At 31.9% G+C, this 22,179-nt stretch overlaps 3 protein-coding genes across 3 annotated transcripts in view; 2 read left to right on the top strand and 1 right to left on the bottom strand.

Annotated features, from left to right (window-relative positions):
• Window positions 1-2,220: 2,220 nt before the first annotated feature.
• Window positions 2,221-3,219, top strand: LOC136981198 (zinc finger CCHC domain-containing protein 14-like). The gene is made up of 2 exons (XM_067277480.1): window positions 2,221-2,427; window positions 2,546-3,219. Exons 1-2 carry the CDS (start codon window positions 2,301-2,303, stop codon window positions 3,217-3,219), a joined length of 801 nt encoding a protein of 266 aa, XP_067133581.1. The 5' UTR covers window positions 2,221-2,300.
• Window positions 3,220-4,720: 1,501 nt separating this feature from the next.
• On the bottom strand, window positions 4,721-6,794 carry LOC136981150 (S-adenosylmethionine decarboxylase proenzyme-like). The gene is made up of 5 exons (XM_067277422.1): window positions 6,787-6,794; window positions 6,539-6,712; window positions 6,396-6,470; window positions 5,464-5,544; window positions 4,721-5,397 (listed from the first exon to the last, which is right to left on the bottom strand). The coding sequence occupies exons 2-5, from the start codon at window positions 6,704-6,706 to the stop codon at window positions 5,263-5,265; spliced, it is 459 nt and encodes a 152-aa protein (XP_067133523.1). The 5' UTR covers window positions 6,707-6,712; window positions 6,787-6,794; the 3' UTR covers window positions 4,721-5,262.
• A 502-nt stretch (window positions 6,795-7,296) lies between these two features.
• Window positions 7,297-22,179, top strand: part of Orc2 (origin recognition complex subunit 2) — a 24,638-nt gene continuing 9,755 nt past the window's right edge. Inside the window, exons 1-5 of the mRNA XM_067277479.1 lie at window positions 7,297-7,427; window positions 10,585-10,677; window positions 16,074-16,127; window positions 17,306-17,394; window positions 18,683-18,891. Of these exons, the coding sequence (XP_067133580.1) occupies window positions 7,322-7,427; window positions 10,585-10,677; window positions 16,074-16,127; window positions 17,306-17,394; window positions 18,683-18,891 (551 nt within the window). The 5' untranslated portion in view covers window positions 7,297-7,321. The remainder of the gene's footprint in view (window positions 7,428-10,584; window positions 10,678-16,073; window positions 16,128-17,305; window positions 17,395-18,682; window positions 18,892-22,179) is intronic.

Raw genomic sequence — 22,179 nt, 5'->3', positions numbered from 1 at the left:
AAACATTTCACTCTTGATTATTCTATACTTGAATTATTTCATTATTGTTTAATTATTTATATTTTGTAAATTTGAATAATTCACAATTCGAATAATTTGAAATTCTACATAGACTCTAAACAGTATAATTTGATGATATATTTACACGATATTTGAAATTGCTTTTATTATTTTTGATTTACGAAAACATTTACTGTTTCTAGAAAACAACAAACTGCATGGATGTGTTCATCCAGTTCTTTAGGGAACTTCCATCGTTAATTTTATCGTGTTTCAAGTCGTCATCTAAATAAAATTACTGATAATTATAAAGGTATGTGAAGGATTTTTATGTTTTATATAACATTCACGTGAGAAAAGTTAATTAAGGTTACATTTATCTTGTCGAATAGAATCATTTATAACGAAAAATTAAAAATAATTCTTAAATCGCTTTTAAAAAGCAATAAACTTTTAAACATTTCAAATTTAAATAATAAGTTTCTGCAAATAAATACTTATAAAATTTTATCATTACTTTTTCAGATAAAACTGAAGAAGTTAATTAAGATCCTTTAATTTATCATATTTCGAAACCGTTCAGTTAATTTTTGTCGATTCATAAACTCCATAAGGTTTAGGTACACGGACACTTGGCAATGTCAATCAAAAAATTTATTTCAGTCGGTACATACACCTGTATTTGTGTAGATTTCGTGCTACATAGGCCCCTCTTCAGCAGACTAAAAAATATCAGAAACGACTTCAGATCTTTAAGGATTTTCCCTGGAAATCTATGCAGTTCACGTTATCACATAACTGCGGTCTCTGCCGGTTCTTGAAAAAGGTCCTGTAAGGCTAAAACCGACCCAAATCGGTTAAAGTTAATTCTATATTATTCGGCATAAGTCCGTACTGTTAAACAGTCGATACATATCTCTATGGACACTATATGTAAACATTCTTCTTTGACCTCTATCTTACAAGAGGTAAAAAATATTTTGAACAAACCACTAGGGTTTCGCGAACTTTATATTCGAATGTTTTAGAGACGTTCCTCTTGACATTTAAAACATTTGAAGAGGAACTTTTCGAATGTTTTAAATGTCAAGAGGAACTAAAACATTCGAATGCCCTTCCCCCTCCCACTAATGCCCCCTCCCTCTATCCCTCTAATGCCCCTCCCTCCCTCCCTCTAATGCCCCCTCCCTCCTCCAATGCCCCTCCCTCCCTCCCTCTAATGCCCCCCCACTAATGCCCTCCCTTCCTTTTTTCTCCCTCCAATGCCCTCCCTCCTTTCCCATTCCCTCTAATGCCCTCCCTCCCTCTTACCCCATTCCTTCTAATGCCCTCCCCTCCCCTCCCCCTCCCCTAATGCCCTCCCGTTCTTCCTCCCTCATTCCCTCTAATCTCCTCCCTCCTTCATTCCCTCTAATGCCCTCCCCCTCCCACTAATGCCCTCCCTTCCTTTTTTTCTCCCTCCAATGCCCTCCCTCCTTTCCCCATTCCCTCTAATGCCCTCCCTCCCTCTTACCCATTCCTTCTAATGCCCTCCCCTCCCCCTCTCCCTAATGCCCTCCCGTTCTTCTTCCCCTCATTCCCTCTAATCTCCTCCCTCCCTCATTCCCTCTAATGCCCTCCCTCCCTCCCTTTCTGTAAAACATTTGAAAGCCCAGTAGGGTTCACGAAAGTAGTGGTTTGTTCAAAATATTTTTTACCTCTTGTAAGATAGAGGTCAAAGAACAATGTTTACATATAGTGTCCGTAAAGGTATGTATCGACTGTTTAACAGTACGGACTTATGCCAAATAATATAGAATTAACTTTAACCGATTTGTATCGGTTTTAGCCTTACCATACCTTTTGCAAGAACCGGCAGAGACCGCAGTTATGTGATAACGTAAACTGCATAGATTTCCGGGAAAAATCCTTAAAGATCTGAAGTCTTTTCTGATATTTTTTAGTCTGCTGAAGAGGGGCCTATGTAGCACGAAACCTACACAAACACAGGTGTACGTACAGACTGAAATAAATTTTTTGATAAACATTGCCAAGTGTCCGTGTTCTTAACCTTATGGAGTTTATGAATCAACAGTTAATTAACTCGAAATTTTAATTGATAAATTATGAAAATCAACATGATAATTATTCTGCAATTTGATTTATTAAATTAAGAAAACTTCTTTCTTTATTCTTTGGATCTTTTAAAAATTTAATTGGATTCGAGAAGGAAGACTTGTCAAGACAGACAAGATGGCGACTCATATGAAGAAATATTGAAACGTAATTATTAAAGTTAATAATAATTGTCTGTATGAGCCATGGTTTGTAAAGAAGAAGTATTCATGTTGTTCAAAGAATTAACTGGTTCCAAGCATATAGGAATTGTTTGTGGATTGTTAAACATGTGTTATCCCCTGGAGCTAAGATTTTTATTGTTTCCAAGAAGTAGAACAGAAAGCAAATAACGTAAACGAAATCAGAAAACTAATCGATCTTAAAGACAACGTGACCTGGTGTAGGTTTATCGTGTCTCTGGCACTGCTTCATTCTTCCAACCATGTTTGATCAAATACTCTTTACCAAACATTGTCAAAACATTTGGATTGTATTGAGTTATTTACTGATCAAAGATCGCTCAATGAAATGCTTTTGGTCATCACAATGGCTCTCAATCATCCCGCATTCACCTTTGACCAGAAGACTGTCTTGACGCAACATCTCTTATCTGTTGAGAAATTAATCAAAGAAAATAATCAGACAAGTCACGAGAGTCATACTTGGCAGCGATATGCATCTGCTGTCATTCCCGATTCTATGCAGCCAGTTGTTTCTGCATGCCAAAACATCACTTCCTCTGTTTCTACTGTTGCAGTGACTTCAGTAGCACCAGTAATATCATCAGTTGCTGTGACTACTACTCCCTCATCATGTCATCATAACCAAATGGTCAATTTCAGAGCAAATGAAATTATTAATCAAGCAAGGATTTCTAATTTGAAAGTAAAATCAGTTTATAAGCGAAGGTCATACAGAATAAGAGCTATATGGTCAAATGGTAGATACAATGAAGTGTTAAAAACAAGTCATGAAATTATTATCTTCCATCAAAAGCTTTTACAGTTGTTTCCTCAAAATGTTTATAGTAATAATCAAGATAAATACATTCCTCCTTTACCAGTTACTATAACTAGTCAAAATGAAGAAATTACTGAAGAAGCCATTTCAGCTCTAATTTAAATGGTGTAAGCAATCACTTATCAGGTATTAACTCAGTTACTGCCAGTAGTATTTTGTCAAACCAAGGAGCTATTGATCAAATTAGTAGTGAAAGTTCTCCATCGTGCTCTTAATTGGATTTATTCTGAAAAAAAATAAATCAATTTACTTAAATTCAAAAAACATACATACAAACATTTCAAATTTTTTTCTGGTTAAAGATACTTGTGTATGTATAATTGATAATAAAAAGAAATAAATATCTTTTAAAACAAAGTGTACAGAATTTAATTTGTACTTCTTAATTTCCTATTAGCTGTATACAAACTTACGGCTTCGACCAGAAGTCACGTTGTATCAATTCAAACATTTTTCTCTGAACAGAGTTAGATAATTGACCGGCATGACTGGATTGTTAACAGGAAAAGTATGACGTACAGGAAGCGAGATACTACTAAAATCAAGAGTATATATTTTAAATTAAATAAATTTTAAATATGATTAAAAATTGCAGTCCGGCATTACAATTATATAAAATTACGTTTAGGCTAAAATTTATTCTAAGTAAAATGTCGGAATTTCAAATGAAAATACAAAATCTCGTAAACGTCTAAAGAATTGTAAGATTTATTTGTATAAATATAAAATATTCGAAGATTATTTGTGTGACAATGCGCGAAAAGCCCCCTATGCTTCCGCACCACTTGACCGAAGGGTCGACATCGCTTCGGCGATGACTACGTCAGGATAGATGACAACTCACGGCAACTAAGACTGTTTTTGGTTTAAGTATGCAAAATACAATAGTCTAGTGCTTCTCAATTTTTGTGTAAAGGACGTTTTTTTCATTTCAACCCTTCACTGATTAGTATTTTTTGTGCGCCATCCATAATACCACGCTCAACTATATACGATTGTATTACCACCAAAGGTGGTCATTTTGAATACGTTCTTTAAGAAATCGAATGACATAAGACGTGTGGGTTTTTTCACATTTCGTCATTCTTTTTCGTTTTGACCTTCCGACATTTAATTTAAACAATTTAATTAACTTATTGTCTGCCTCTCACAATCTTATTATATACGAATCAATGAAATTCCGCGAGAATTTAAATCAGCGTAAATTTTCAGCTTTTTTTAGGCTTCTTTATATCGAATCAGCGTTAAGCAAGGCCGCGTTAAGCGCAGTCTTGCTTAACGCTGTGCTTCCAAAAACAAATAACGGCTTCTGTACAAACTGGATGTTTGTACAGAACCCGTTATTTTAATTCAAAATTTTCCCTGAACTGAGATAGCAATAGTCGTGCCAATCATCTATCAAGAAAAGTATGATGTACGGAGGCAAGACAGTACTAAAAAATTGAGAACATTCACAAAAAATTGCAACTCAGTATTGTGATATCACAATAAATAAATGCTTGTTTGTATATTAATTTTATAATAATTTTGTAGACAATGATCTAAACCTTAAAACATTTTGAAATAATTTATTTTATTACCAGTTAACATTCAGAATTTATAAAGAATTATACAGTTGAAAAAATCACCTTATCTGGACATACCTCATTTGAAAAAGTGAATTCTAAAATTTAGCTACAAAAATGTTTCCAAATCTTCAAAATTATTTTCTAAATCTACATATATAATACATATTATATAATATACTGTATATATAAAGTGCAAAGAAAAAAAAAAAAATATATATATATAAAATAATTTCCAATGGCTTCTCCTCTCTCACCAATAAATATTTTCCTCCCTTATGCAATTTTACCAGGGAATTTCAGACTTAAGTATGAGCACGCCGGAATTTGCTGCAGTCTGACGCATTGTACCACTCTAAACGAGCTCGAATTTGTGATTGATCTGTCATTCATTTGACCAAGACCAATCAAAACAAAGCTTACAGCCTTCACCACAAAATATGAAAAGATGGATCACGATATTCTTTCCCCATAACACGTGTGGAAGTAAGAGACTGTAAAATTTACTTATGGGCAAAGGGCTACAAAAGAGAAAAACATTAAACAATGAGGTATGTCCAGTAAGGTGTTTCATTCGTCCTCAACTGGGAGCTTTGGCAAAGAGGGTGTAGGTCAGATCGTAATTCTTGAAGCGGCAAAACTGTAGTTCTGTACGACAGTAGTTACGAAATTCGGCACAGTGAAATTCATTGTGTGTGTTGATGGCCAGAGATAACTAAATTAGAAAGAAAGGTTTGTCAATTTAAAAATGAATTATAAAACTAACCCTTAAATTACATACCTTATTTGCCAAAATGGTCATAATGAATTTTCCTGGATGAAAAGTACGCAGTAATTGAGAAATCAATTCATGATGACATTCCTAAATATTAAAGATAAAATTCTCAACGTAAAAACCAAATTTAAACAAATATAATGCAATTCTATAATTCAACTGCATCCTCTAGACCTGTGGTTCTCAATTCATGGTCTGCGGAACACAGGTGCTCCGTGAAGCCACTTCAAGTGTTCCACAAAAATTAAAATATACAATTAAAAATTGTTGCAAAAGAAAAATTGATACAATGTACAATAACTTTTGTATGGGAATGTAATCAGTAAACACCAATGACATCATACTAGACAGTGTGCGCTCTTGATTTCAAAAAAGTTTGCCACCCCTGCTTTAAAGCTAGTGTACTGTGGGGGGTTGTCAAAGTTTAGTATTCCCTGACTTCAAAAAGATTGAGAACCACGGCTCTATACCAGTGTTTTTCAATTACTGGTCTATGGACTGATATTTTTCAAACTAGCACTGCGTCCACAGAAAAATTTTTGATCATACCGACACTGGCACAGTTAATTACAGATGACATTTAAATAGTAATCTACAATTACATACAGAAACTGTAGATAAGCATAATTCATAGTTGCATATAATTATTGGTCCATGCAAAATTATTCATAATTTTACTGGTCCATGGATAAGAAAAACATTCAAAAACACTGCTGTGACAATCTACAGTAACAAGTCTTGCCAAAACATTTCTCAAATCCTTAACTTTTTTGTAACATCCTAGTTACAAAATGCATTTCGAAACTACACCGTTAGAAAAGTTTAATATTAAGAAATAAAATGTGTGTTTTGGCAAGACTTGTCTTATTGTAGATTTTGTCGATAAGACTGAAGTTGAATTACATAAATAACCAAATTACCTATAATTTATTACAAACCTGAGGAATATTAGTTTCAAAACTCACATATGAACAAAGTGGTTCTGGTGTGATGTGAATTGTTATGTAATAACCCTACATATAAATAAGATCATTATTAATCATCAATTTTAAATTGATTTCAAAGATTAAACAAAACTTACTCCTTTCAGTAAACCATTCATAGAATATCCACATGGATTAAAGAGAAAATCATCAATAGTCACCCCTGGTAGCAGTTTATCAATTCCTGACTTCTGAGTTGCATCTTTAGCAGACGCACTCACTTCTCTTGTGAATATTTTCATTATCTTTTGATCTAAATCTTGCATGATAATGTGTTTTTCATTAAGGAATATTTTAAAGGAATTATTATGTCAGTTGAAAAAAAAAAAATTAATGAAAAGGATATCTCCAAAGTTTGGTGTCGGAACTTGAATTCCTCCAAATTGTACAGATGGATTCAATGTATACAGATAGACGGCCGGATGGCCGAGCGGTCAAGGTGGCAGCCTACTGCTCTGGGAGACCCGAGATAGAATCCGAACGGGTCGAATAATCCCCAGGAATTTTTCGGGGGGTGGTCCGTTCGGATATGTCGGGCCCCGTCCCTCACCACCTGGTCGCCCCATTGTGGGCCTGGCCGAACCCATAATGGGCCTTCTAAAAGAGGCCCTCTTAGTGCCAACAGGGCGGAAAGAGTTAAAAAAAATGTACAGTACATAGATACCTGTAATAAAATTTAAACTTCATAAATTGAAAATGATTAGATTTTAGTTTTAAGTTTATACTTCAAACAATGAAAGAAGTGCACATGAACATTAACATTTAAAATTTGGTGCTTCAGTTAAAACCAAATCAAACTTTTACTTAGCGATAAAACTTTTGCCAACTTTTATCACTAGGTGGCGATTATCAAAAATGGCGGTAAAGTTGTAAAAGTGATAATGACAGAAGATAAAGACGGCGAAGTCGTCGTGAAGTTTATAGGCGATGAAGACGTTTTCGAAAATATCGTACATATTTCTCTCAAAAGGGAGAAAAATAAAAATGGTAAATGCGTCGTATAGAACGTATACTTTTGTTTTCGGTGGAATTAATTGAGTTTTAATTGTGACGTAATGAATTTTGACAGCATGAATACACGTGTGCCACGTGTATTCTTGCTTTTAGGTCCTGTTTATGTACATTTATATACAGAAAAAAAGATTTAAATGTAATTTCTACTCAACGTGTGACTACTTTTCTCTTTGAGTATTGTGAAGAGAATTTTTCAACTCTTCCATGCAGCAATTGAAGATTTGAAAGCATATATTGAAGACTACTCTAATGGTTTCTAATTGTCATTATTGATAATGATGATCCAAAGTAATGTGGGAATAAATTTAACATTTCTGTGAAAAATGGATGGAAGTTTATTAGATAACTTCTAACTAGTGTCCTTAAGCTTTGGTCACACCTTGGAATTTCCAGCCATGCAGACGACGGCAACCGTGACAGTTGTTCTCGTTAACTAATACACCCCCTTCGGAAACCAGCGCGACTGCAACCGTGACTAGAAACAAAAAGTTTGTTCTACTTGTGCCGATTGCAAATGCGCATCCAATCGACAAACACGTTTGTGCCATGTCGTACGGTGGCAACATTGAAAATAATGAAGTATCAACAAAAGATGTTCTCCAGGTGAAATATGCATCTTTGAAGTTTTATCTTTTTTATCTATTATGGAGGTTATCCTCCTTAAAATACTTTGGAAAGTATTCTTATCCATGTGAATATATCCGTGATAACCTTTGGCATCCGAAAACCTTCATCAGCTGGTGGATGCATGATTGTTTAGCCCATTGATTTTCATTTTTCCAAGTTTTAACCCAGAATGAATGTTTTCTGTTATTTTTCTCTTTGCATACTCTCTCCAGCTCTAACAAAATGATTGCCTTTTTTTTATTCGTTGCAGAAAAGGATCTGCTTGTCATTTTAATAAGAAAAGTGGCTAAAATTCTGTAAATACTCTGAAGTAGAACGTAAAGTGTCGGTAAACTCACTAAAGTAGTAAAAACAATTTACTGTAATTTTATTGGTTTATGCATGTTTTGGAGTTGTGCAGTGCCAACAATCAATGTGACCAAGCCGAGGCACGTGCAACTCGCGCTTGTTGCAGTTGCAGTCACCTGCTTGGTTGGAAGTCTCTAGGTGTGACCACTGCTTTCAGTACAGATTGAGCTATGAATGACATGCTCGGCACCTTGCCAGAGCCGTGGCCCATGCCCATAGGGGCAAAAATGTCAAAGGAACTGATAGCCTAAACATGAGCCTTCATGAGATGCAGACCCGTCAAAATTGGCTTATTTGGAATTTCGAAGACATTCAAAAACAGGATGAAATTTAAAAGTAAAAAATCCAGAACTATCTCTTATAACAATGCTAAACATGAATCCACGATAGTCTAGGGTTGGAATATTGATGGGAAGCATTGATGTTTGATGTTTTCAACATCGAATTTTAGTAGCATCAATGTTATCAATATATCATAGAAAAAACATTGATCTTTATGAAAAATTAGATAAATAGAAAAAAAAATGAAAGAATAAATAATTTAGTTTTTACATAAATTTATTAAATAAAATAATAAATAATTGAAAATATTATCGTAGACCCCAATATTTATTATCCGGAGAGCCTAAAAATACAATCGTTCCTGCACGGGATCCTGTCGTATTACTTCTCTCTGCTGTGATCATGTTGCCTGCCTGAGAAAATAATCTTTCTGAAGGCACTAGTGTGCCAACAATTGATAAATACTTTTATGGTACTTTTTGCAAAGGTGAATTAACTCTCACCGTCTCTTTCCATATTGCAAATGAATTGTCTCCATGTCATCCAGGTGGACTGGTGAAAATTGTGACAGTTTTGGAATGACACCCACTCCCACTGGTTTCAAGACAGTATATATACATTTTTTTTTGCTATGTTTCGTGAACAACCTGCTAGTGTTCACTCCATGCAGAAAAAATTCCATTTGAAAACAAAATACAAAGTTATAGTTATGAAAGTGAAATGTTAATTAATAAATTTGTTTTGAGTATTCAAGATTACCTGAGTCAGCAACAGGACCACAATCAGATTCTTCAGACTAGGATGGATTGCTTTCAACCTCTTGTACAAGTTTAGCCGATCTACCGACGGTTCTTACTTTATCATTTGAGTTTACGAAATAGACATCTGTGAATCTGGGATCTAGGATTGTGATTAAAACCAGTATAGCAGAATCTTCTATTTTCAAAAATGCTTTTTAAATTCAGCAAGAAGAGCTTTTTGAAGTTCTTGAGTCAATGAACATTCAGGTGTAAACTGTTCTATCTACTTTCTAATATTACTGGCTATTGGAATAATTATGCTACTCGTGACATATATGTAAGAGAAAAACAGTTAGTTTTTATACAAAGTATTCTTTTTTCATTTTTATCTTATTTTATATTCCATTTGACTAAAAAAGTTTAAAAGCATAAATAACAAATATGAAATAATAATGATGTTTTGATCCTAAAACATCAATGTTATTGATACATTTAGAAGATTTCTATGATTATTATTATACACCAGAAGAAAGACATCAATGTTTTTCTCCAATGATGTTTTTAAAACAGCAATGTTCCAACCCTATGTTGGTCTGTGCTGTGTTACTGCATATTACTGCAGCCAGCCGTGATTTGTGAAACATATTGCAATATCTGTTGTAAAATGAAGGTTTTTATTAAAATTTATAATCTGTTATGAAAACATTGTGCAAAGTAAAGTTATTACACATTCGTGTAACTGATGAAAGCACATAGCTACAGTTACAAATATGACTTGTAGTAAATTGACTATGTGCTTTGAGATGAGACTGCCTGTGGCACTCCTAGCTGTAATATTTGGAAGTTAATTATCCTAGATTCGTGATACGGAAAAGGAGTCAGTTACAAAGTCGTAGGGCATGACTGATTTAGTACAAAAGGATACTTGGTGTAGAAAGCCAAAAAATTGTTCATGTCAAGCACAGGCGGTAAAATGTGTATTTTTTGTGTGTTCTCATACCTTTATCATGTTTATATATAGTGTGTGAATTTGTTTGTCTTTCTATTTTATTCATTATTGCCTGTTGTACATTATATATTGTATATGTTTTTTTTTTTTTAAGTTAAATGAGAAAATCATTTTGTTTTATTAGTTGGAGTATCTACAACAAAGTTGAATGCTTGTAAACTTTCTACTGATCAGGAATTGATAACAGATGAAGAAGTAACATGTAAAAGAGTCAGAAGTAAGTAATAAAGAAAATTTATTATTAAAATTACATAATGAATTATGAAAATAACAACACTTTGATCTTTATGCATTTGATATAAATTGCCTATGTTTTAATTTTATACAGTTTTTGAATTCTATACCATGTGTTGTATTTATATACATACAAGATATAAACCTATTTATGCTTCTATGTCAGGTAAACTGGGTCTCCAAAAGGAATGCTATCATTTGTAAATTATTATAAGAGAATGTTTTAATGTACATCAAAACTTTGGAAAATTATTCAAGTTTCTCAATGTGTTGCACATTGAGAAACTTGATGCACATTACACATCTGACTGATAGTTAAATTCTTCTTACACCTGCTATGGCATATCACTCGCCCCATGGCAGCCATAATTCTATGGCTCTCGTGGATTACTCATATTGCAGAATCAGACGTTACTCATGTCACTTTGGATGGTTACTCTATTAGTTGGTGTACTTACACTTCTCAGGTAATAATTAATGTAATTACAGTAATTTAAAATAGTGGAATTTATTTTGGAAGACACTGTATGTGACAAATAGATATTTTGATAATCATTCAGATATAAATATTCATATAATCAGTCAAATAACCTCCAGTTTAAAAGTATAACATTCAAAATTGAAAATATTTTTGGTACAGAAAAAATTAAGTTTTTTTTCTGATTCAAACTATTTTTCTTGGAATGTAAACTTTTTAAAATACTCTAACACTTGATCAATTAATTTCTGATCAAGGACTACTTTAAAACTGTAATTTCTACTGCTTGGGTATTGTGGTAGTGTGATTTACAAATACTGTGCTGCTACATATTCATGTATACATTGAGGTATTCATCCAGTTTTATGGTAGGGAATGCATACTTTATAAAGAATTTTTGGTCTGTTTGCAGAGCTACATTTAAACCAAGTTAGCTGGATACAAGTTGTATGGCATATGGCCCAGAACCTTCTAGTAGTGTTACGGAAACAATTTAACATAAACTTTGGATCTTGACACTTTATAACTACCATCTGTGTGGCTCTGTGAAGAAACATGATCTCCAAAGATAGGTTTTCATTAGATGACAAAGTATCCAATGTGATCGTTTCACACATTGGACGGTCAATAGTCTTAAGGCGAATATATATGGAAGTACAGTTTATATATTCGAACACTGTGCCACCGTAATACTAAAATAGCAGGAGTCGCAGTTTTGAAATAGTTTGTGATTAGAGTTTGTTTCTTGAAAACATAAAGTATTAATAAAGAAAAATTAATTTATTCTATATAAATATTTATGTAATTGAATGATGTAAAAAAAAATTTGATATTAAAATGTGTAATGTCTTGAGGTATTTATCTTAATATTCTATCTTAGTTTCTGTTGTATAGTTTGAACTGCATTTATATTTTGTATGCGGTTCCTAGAAATTGCCATTCAGAATGGTCGAAAATGTTTGTAATTCAAATGTGTTTGATGAGATTTATGGGGGTTTTATTATCATCTATTGTATTTTTGTTATGTCGGTCTATTAATGATAAAAGAAAAAACTCTATTGTATCATTATCATACCACCAAACAATCTGTCAGATATCTGTCAGGCTGTATTAATACTAATTACTACGAATTTGGCTAGAAGTTTATTGATTTGTTTACTACATGTATTGTCATACGAATGACAATTTACAGTAGCAGAGTTTATAAGTTCATAAAACATTAAACACACACCAAAGATGTGCAAAATCCTTAAAATCAATTAGTGGCCACATTACAAATGAAGATGTGGATCAAAAAAGATTACATCGTGACAGAATGTCAGATGTTCTTGGCTGGTCATCTACTATGTACAGTGGAACCTCGCTTAAAGAGCATAATTTGTTCCAGAACTTTACTTGTAATGTGAAACACTCATTAAACGAAACAATTTTCCCCATAGCAATTAATGTAAAATATGATAATGCGTTCCATGCCGAAAAGTATACTCAAATACCATATTTACTTGTGTATAAGATAATGTTTTTATTCATTTTTCACTGCTTGAAAAACCTAGGTTGTCCTATATGCGCGAGCGAAGGATTTTTTGCATTTTTGCAATAATTTTTGTGAACTGTGTATAGTTCATGCTGCCATTATCGAGTGCTATCGAGGTCAAGGTGAATGTCGCTTTTAAAGAGATGATCCGAAAATAGCTGGTCAGTTAGCAATGATTATAAATGTAGTTATTTCATATTTGTTAAATTGGTATTTTTAATGAATATTTGTACATTCTGAATCATTAAAAACAAACTCTTTCCTGTCAAGTGCATTATGATCTTTTCTTTTTGCTACATGGGTATCAGGTGCGTGGAAAGGCAATAAAAGCAATCTTCAAAAGCTAATAGCAGTCATTCAGGAAATACTGCATTTTAAATTCACTTGACAGATCAGAGGTCGATGCTTTGTGGAGTAAGAGTGAAAAAGAGAAGAATTGTAATGAAGCTTCAGAGAGCGAGTTCAAGTAGACAAAAGGTGATAGCGTCAAGAAAACATGGTTGTTTGCCTAAATTGTCATCAAATGCACATAGTGCATTTTATGATAATTTATTTCTGGTTAAACGAAATAAAATTAGAATTGTATTAATAAATCTAATTTTCTTTATTTTGATCTTTAAAGTCACACTTCGTCCTATATGCATGATCATCTTATACAAGAGTAAATACAGTATTTTATGTATAACGTTTATTCAAAGAAAATTATACAATGTACATTGCTAAGGAGTATGAATCATCTTCATCTTTTCTTCTAGTATGGAATGAACCAACCTGGAATGCAAATTCAATTTGCAGGAAGCAAAAAAATCAGAGATGATGGCATGATGGAGCATGCACGCAATCTGGGACTTCCCCTCTCCTTGTCACTCGTTGTGCGAAACATTGCTCGTTAAGCGAGTCATTTTTTAAAAATTTGATTTGCTCGTTATGTGAATCACTCGTTATGCGAGGTGCTCGTTAAGTGCGGTTCCACTGTATATCAGATCATAGGCATTTTAAGACTTCATTTCAGTGAATGTCTTCCAACAGAAAAAAGGAAGAGAAATAAGTCCAAGCAAAACAGCAGTGTATGTTCAAAAATGGAAAGTTCTTGCTGCGCAATGTATTCAATAGAATAGTCAAATGTAATGCACTTTTATTAATTTAAGAAGTTAATTTAAGTGGATTCTGAATAATCCGAAATCACACTTTTTTTTACATTACTTTTGATTAAATTTCAACTAGTCAATGATAAAATACTCAGAAGAAATTTTTAATTTAATAATGAAATTTTCAATATGAGTATATTTTAATTTTTATGTTAGATAAGAATAAAACTAATATTGAAAATAATGATTTATGTGAATATATATAAGGGGCAGTGGCATGCTGTAACATTTGATGATAAGGGAGCTGTGTTTCTGTAAGAAGCAGACTTCCAGAGGCAATCAGTTAATTGCGCATTAATGGTCTAGGGTCCATTCATATTTGTTTGTTCGATAAGCCAGTAAAAACTGTAGACTTCTCTAAATGTAATTTTAATAGATTATCTGATGTACTTAATAAATAAACAAGTTGAATATAATTACCTCTGTTATTAAATTCAATAGATTCCGCCAGGCCAACAAAACAATTTTTGCATTTTTATGCATCTGCAAAGCTGTTTTTTGTCTTCATAACTTATTGTGAAAATGTCGAACAAATTTTTTCGTTGAAGTATTTATATTTAATTTAGGCATTGGTCTTCCTCTTTTAGTAATGGTTTCTTTTTTATTATATGGTCTTGAGCCAAAAGTTTCTTAAAATAAATTTTTAATATCACAACTACATTCTGAATTGCTAGCTGAAATTAATCTTAAAACAATCCACTTAGTCAAATCGCTCCCTATGTGTGGCTGATGGATAGAATCAGAGACGGTCCTGGTAGGTGTTCAGTGCATGCATGCAGGCTGCCAAATGCCGAGAGTGCCGATACCGGTCAATGTCAAATGCCTCTTTTGTTACATCACTAGTATATCTGAAAGGATGTGACAGGGTTGTTGTAAATTTTAAACGTTTCTTGCCATAGCTGTAAAAATCTAAATATGTTAAACTTAATAGATTGGCCATCATTCATTTTAGAACCAGGTGTCCACGGAAATTTCCAAAATTTACAACTTTACGGTCACTCTTATTGAACTGGAAAAATTTCTGTCTTTATTACATCTAATATTACGAAGAAATCAGTCCCCACTGTACTCTGCTAGAGATTGGCTCGGTTAAGCTTCTGTTTAAGTAAAATTCCGGCTCTCAGCTGGGTTTTATTTATGTCTCCGATTCCCTAATCTCTTAATTATTTAATTACTTCTTAAGTAGAAATAAGTCGAAACTGGTTAATTTGTACTTGAATATTCGTAGTCTTGGGAAAGAAGTGAAAAGACAAATTTTTATGACAACGAATACATAAATCGTAAATTTAAGGAATATAAATTCTAGAGCTTTTTTGTACCTTGTACATCTCATTCATCAAATTTGATTGTAAATGATGCTGCCAAAGTAACAGTTAATTTTTTAACATTATACAACAATTGTACATGATTTTTCAGCATTCCCTTATAGATGGGACATACTAAATCGTAATATAACTGGTTTAACGTTGAAATCCATAAGTAATATAAGATGGGAGAGCAGAATAAATATATCAAATATTTTAATGGATTTTTTTAAAATCCTGTCAACTATACCGAACTATCATAAAAACATGCAGTAAACGCCTATCAGTTGGGTTAAGTTACGAATCTACTCGCGATTCACATAATGGGGCGAGGGCAGCCAAATATCTAGTGGACAGGCGGCTAACAGCCCAGGACTGGTCCTGGATAGAATCATTGGAAGCATTATATGCTATTTTGGTTTGTATCTTCCACCAGCTAACTGTGTGAGGTTGGTGCTCATGCACAAATGCCTATAATCTGGCTGCTTTACACCATTCAAATATTTTGGTCATGGAAGCTATCCCATATTCGACAATACAGCGCTTCCATTGGGAATATGCATATACGAATTTATATTCCAATATACAATACATATTGTTTTTTTCACATGTTGTATAGAAATTTGTAATAAGATACATAATGCGGTTATAATAAAATATTAATTTGAATTAATTCAAAGTACATTCAAATATGAAAATAATCGCACAATATGTATTTATATTTTAGAAAATACAAGGGAAGCGGTGTTTCTGCCACTTCCAAGGACGGCATGCCACTGATAAGGGGTCATTTTTAAAATGTGTGTAAAATGTAAAATATTTACATTGTAAAAATTAAAAAAATATAACATGTTTTTAAATAAGTTAATTGCTTTTATAGAATATAAAATATTAATTTCTAATTTTATATTTTAGGAAATGAAGATAACGCATCAACAAATCCAAAGAATTCAATAAAATCTACAAGAGGTATGTATACGTTGGGATACAAATAGTGAATGTAAGTTAGATTACAGAGAAGTTGAGTTAGATTTAATCGCTCACAGAATTGTCAATAATTCACTAGCATATGCTTCGAATGTCCTTTGGGAAACTAAAAATACAAATGTCAAATGAAGTATCCAAGTCAGCATTGAGAATGCTTCATATCTACAGAGTTATTGCAAAGTTCTGGAAATAAGTATAGCAGAATAATTGTTTCAAACCTAATATATTAAGTAAAAAATAAAAGGAACATGGCTGGCATTATTTACATTTAATAAATAAAAATATGAATATGCCGGCCATGTTCCTTTTATTTTTTATTTAAATGTAATATTATGATAGTGCCAAAGAACACCAGAGAATGTTCTATCTGTTTTTATATTTTTACATTTTCTTGCGGAGGCAGTAGCCTAAAAAGGAAGGTCGTCTCTGTAACTTTGTGAATTTTAAGGATTGCTGATGGTGTAATGGCGAAAAAGAAGGACTAAAGCAAGGTGTTTACCTGTGTGAAAAAGTCTTATTTATATTTTTATTTACCTAATATATTATTATAAACTATAACAAAAGATCACAGAGTAATGCAAAATGTTTGTGTTCTCAATGAAGAGAAGGACCTTTAGTATTTAGTGTAATATTTAAGGTCTTCATATTTATTGTATATGCTGTTTGTTTAAACAGCATATACATTTAGAACTCTTATCAGTACAGAACTTTTTTACAGTACAGTTTTTATTTTCTGACTTATTGAAAGATAGTGAAATTTTCAATGTTTGTATTTGAACAAAATGTGCTTAAGAATTTACTAGGAAGATTTTAAATGATGTATAAAATAAGATGAATGATGGAGAACATTATGCAAGGTGCAAACTTTCAAGTTTTTTTCATATGTCTAACACCTAAATAGGAGTCAGGTTCCCATAGAACTTCTGCTGGAAGGCTCTTCTTGACAGATTGCACATGTGTCGTTGCATTGCCATTTCCCATTACTCCTATTTTTAATTTAAAAAATGTTAACATTTAAATTATTAATGTTAAAGTTCACCTTATAATTTTTATATCATTGTAATTATATTACAGCTTTGATAAGATAATGTATTGATAATGAATGCTACAGTATTGAATTTTTTATAGATTTATTGAATATTTATATTCGATCTTTTCAGTTAAAAAAGTGGTTCATCCTCAGCATATATCTGATTCTGATGATGGAGGTGATGATGGTGATGAAGAGGACAAAGAAACATTTATAAAAGTAAGTGTTGGTTAAATTAAAATGATGGTGAACATTAAAAATACTACTTCAACTCCATTTACTTCTGTTAATTTTCTGTATGTTTTCCACTTGCTCGTCTGCTGCAATATGCATCAGGTTGTATTTGGCTCTTTTTCAGTTGCATTAATAGAGCATAGCATTTACATTTCTCATAGAAACGAATTAATTATACAGTAGAATGTACTGACTGGTATTGCTTATTTGATGGTAAAGTATATTTAAAAGTTCACAAAATAATTAAGGGATCCATAAAATAAAGTGAAAGTGTCTTCACGTTTCATTCTTTTTTACATCACGGAAATGTAACATACTTGCAGCAAAGTCACTCTTTTATTATAGGCTATCATCTGTCTCAATATGTAAAGCATTAAAAAATTTCATCCAGTGATGGTACAATAATTATGTAAATACAGTTAATGAAATGGCTGTTTTATTAATATTTTTTCAATAAATTGAGATATTTTTTAGCTGTCTTTTTACACTATTGATCTCAGTGTAATAATGATTCAAAGTAATTCGTCTAAATGGAGCTTTAAGCATCAAAAAATTTATCATCTTTAATCATTATTTGTTTGCACTAAGCAGTTTAAATTGATATTTTTTAAATAATATGCTGTATGAAAAAATGGTAATGCAAAAAAGTCAGCAAGTAAACACTGAATGAATGAATTAATGATTATAATCAATAAAACATTAAAACATTGAAAAACTGTCCTAAGTTTCACATTTGCCATTGCAGTTTCTCAGCGTGTGCATTTCATGTCACATGGCACACATCAACTAATACTCGTATTCTTTCTATGCTTGCTATGGCATATCTATTGTCATTCCTCCATGGCAGCTGCAATTCTATCGGCTTCAGATTACTTGTGCTGTGCAATGACAAATGATTCTAGCTTTGTGAACTGCAGAATTGAAAATGCCTTCTCTGTTGTGGAGTTGTCATTTTTGTTTATGATGCTTCCTAGAGGTAGTAAACAATGAGACATTTGAATGCAGATTAGATGAAACTATTGATAGGAGTACGTCACATATTTCTTAGATAATAATTAACATAATTACACTAATATGGTAGCATTTATTTTGTTAGACCATATAGTTATTTAACAATAGAGATCAGTCTTAAGCTCAAATTCCATAAATAATATTAATTTGTATTAAATTTATTAAGTAAATTTTATGTATTTCACATAATTTATAAACTATTTTTAAAATTAATTTCGGATTCAACTTCTAGAAATATATATATATTTTTTTTAAATTTCAGGATTTTGAATTTAACAATTACTTCATTCAAAGTGGAAATAATAAACATAAAACGTCATCACATACGTTAGCAGAATTGAAAATGACTGTAAGTGATGATAATTTAAGGAAAGATTCGCTCAAGAGTTTAAAAGATCTACACGAAAAAGAAAAGTATTTGCTAAGACAAAAATATCGTCATTTATATAATAAGTGGTACATTCTATTAAAGTAAGTATTATGATTTATTAGTTATAACTATAAACTTATCATCTGTTATATTTTCGCTTGGTCTTATTTTCCAAATAAAACCTAGTGTGTGTACTTTATATTTCATTCCACAACATGAGAATGAATGTTTATTTACATCATGTAATAACAGTTTACGAAATTGATATCATTGTAAATCGATGAATGATTTTACTTTGAATATTGCTTAGATACCTAACTTGTATTGTTGGGCATACATCCAATGAAAAATAAACTTTTCAAAGTCATTTCTGATAAGTGATTAGTCAATCTTGCTGACATTTAAGACATAAATAAATAATTTTTGTGCTGATAAGCTATAACTGTTCGTTTTTTCATCATTATGAAGTGAGATTGAATAATAAAATAATTGTATATGTTTAAAACAAGTTTACTAGCACGAAGAAGAACCTTTCATTTGACTAACCTAAAGAAGGCATCACTTAGTGTTAAAAATATCATTATCTTTGATTGGCCAGACGTAAGAAGAGCCTGTTCAAACACAGCCTTACACACATTTTTTGACATCTTGATAACAAAATTGAAACCAAAGATGTCTTCATTACCATTTGGATTTATTTGCTTCAATTTTTTAAATCTTAATTGCGTAGAAATCCATTTTATATTAATTAAAATAACATTCTTATATTTCAGGTTAGAAAACTAATAAAATAAACAGTAATTGGATAAACGAAACTGAATTACATCATCTTGTGAATGGCCTGACTATTAAAATCCATTAGTCTAACGTATTAGGAATGTCATCTTTTGTTAAATGAGATTTTCTGTTACCTTTTGATTACATTAATAAATATATTTGAAGCAATTTCTTTCAATCTTTATATCTAGAATGGAATTTGAACCTGGCATAATTTATATTGATGCTATAAAATCTGATGTAAAATTATAAAAAATAAAATAAATAATTATGAATGGATATTAAGAGAGTATCTAGCAATAATAACAAATAAAAACTTTAATAAAGGATTAGAAATAGATAAAATCTGGTAGGATTATGTAATTCAAGAGGAATCTTATTTTATTATACATGTAATTTATGACTTATCTTTACCTATAACATCATTTCAACATTTTTCTGCATCCATATCTTTATTTAAACTAATAAGACACTTATATTTCATTATCATAAAATGTTTTTTTAATTTCCTTTTAACAATATTTTTTTTTACATGATGTTTAACGTTATTTTTATCAATATTACGATAAAATTGGAAAAAAATGAAAGTGATATAGTGTATTGTACTTCATATAATGTACATACGAAAATAATAGTAAATATCATATAGATGAAACAAAACAGAATTTGAAAGTATGAATTAAGGAACATGAAAATGCAATCAGTAAAAATACAAATTGCAATATTGATAAAAATAATGTTAATATAAGTTTGACTATATTAATTTCTTATAACTGGATATCTGTAATTTGCCAGAACATCAAAAATGCCTTTGTAAATCCAGTAAGATATTTAATATAACATCAAAAACTATACGTACCGACAAACGTTTTCAATCCCAACCGGATATTTATTGGGTCAAATAATGTTCTACATTTGGAGTAATTAGAGGAAGAAGATTAATTTCTAATTTATATCTAGAACGGGATTTAATAAATTATTAATTTATTAATAAGAAATTAATTATGGCTAGTATTATTAATCTAAATAAAGGTGTGGATGTAGATATGTACTAGGATGATGATGTAGATAAAGAGATGCATTAAGTCACGTTTAATAAAATAAGACAAATGTTAAAATGTATTTGGAATGTTAAACTGTTTTCAACTTTAAAGCTTTTAAAGTTGTACAAGTTAAAAAAAAGGACTTGTTGATACAGATAGTTTGTATTTTACAATGTAAATAATGGATTAAAGAATTTTCAATGTAGATGTGGCAGTCTAGTATCACCACACAAATGTTCGTTAAGATTTGAAATATCCGAAGCCAGGTTTCTTTCCAAATGGATTTATTTACAGTAATCTACAATACTTGCTACACTTGTAGAGTAAAGAGATCTCACTACAAGATTTACGATAGAGCAGTACAAGTCATCCGCAGAGAAGTGAACGAGCCAGAAAAGAGAGGGGAAAAGCTGTGGTGGGCGGCCAGCACGAGTTTTTATATTCTCCCGAAAGTGCCACCTGGATTTTCGTATGCAGCGCCAGGTTATGATTATTCGGCCGCCACAAATCGCAACTTTTGCAAAATTTATTATGATAGAAAACTGAAGGCGGCCAGATTTCACCATGGCTGAAATGCTTGTTTTACATTGAAATTGTTAAAAAAATATATATATTAAAGAAAGAATTTTAATTTTGTCTGTGCTATAAAATACTCTTCTGTATGTACAGCAATCCCAGAATATTAGTGGTGTAGGCTATAAGAGATTAGAGACAATTGTTTGGTAATCTCCAAAAACTTTTTTAAAGAGTGATAAGCCACTCTTTAAAAGAAATAATTTTATTAGTTTTTATTAATAAAGTTACTACTATTTTTATTTGCTTCTATTGCTAGATACTGTGCTAGAAGCAGGCATAACTCGAGAGAAAGTGAAGTATGAGTGAGAAAAATGGAAAAAACAGAGACAGAGGTAGATTTCTTTAAAATAGAGGTTTTGAAACTAATGTTTTGATGATGTAAACCTGTCTTTAAAATATGAAATTTTATGAAGAAGGAACCAAGACTGAAGAAGGATTTAAAGACAGAATTAAAAATGCTTATACAGGATGTTTCCCTTGAATATTCCTAGTTTTATGAATTAATTTTAGAAAACGAACACAAGAAAGCTGTAAAGTACTGTAGAGAAAGTTAATAGAAAGTGCATCTGAAAAGATTAGTTACTACATTAAATCAGTACATTTCCACATATGCTGCTGATGTTATATCCAGTCTGTGCTGGATTATAGCCCATATCCAAGCTAGCATGTTAGGGCTAATGATGTTAATGGCATCTGCAATTCTCGTATGTCGGACTCTCGTGTCTGGCACTTTTGCAGTGTACACTCGATCTTTGACGGGCCCACAAAGGAAAAAGTTTAGAGAGATTATGTCGGGTGATTGGGTGGATCAAGAAATGGGCCCCCGGTGATCTAGGCTGTGAGACAGTTGAGGCCCAAATCACCACCACGAGGCAGCGGCAGCATTTTCAAAAGTGTGCACACGAAGCTTGGAGTGTTGACCAATATTCTCCAACATATTTTATCTACATATTGCAAATGGATTTTACAGGAGAGTTTATAACTAGTGACATT

The sequence above is a fragment of the Centruroides vittatus genome, unplaced genomic scaffold (assembly GCF_030686945.1).
Source record: "Centruroides vittatus isolate TY-2023 unplaced genomic scaffold, ASM3068694v2 contig_747, whole genome shotgun sequence".
NCBI lineage: Eukaryota > Metazoa > Arthropoda > Arachnida > Scorpiones > Buthidae > Centruroides > Centruroides vittatus.
This window is presented reverse-complemented; position numbering and strand designations above follow the sequence as displayed.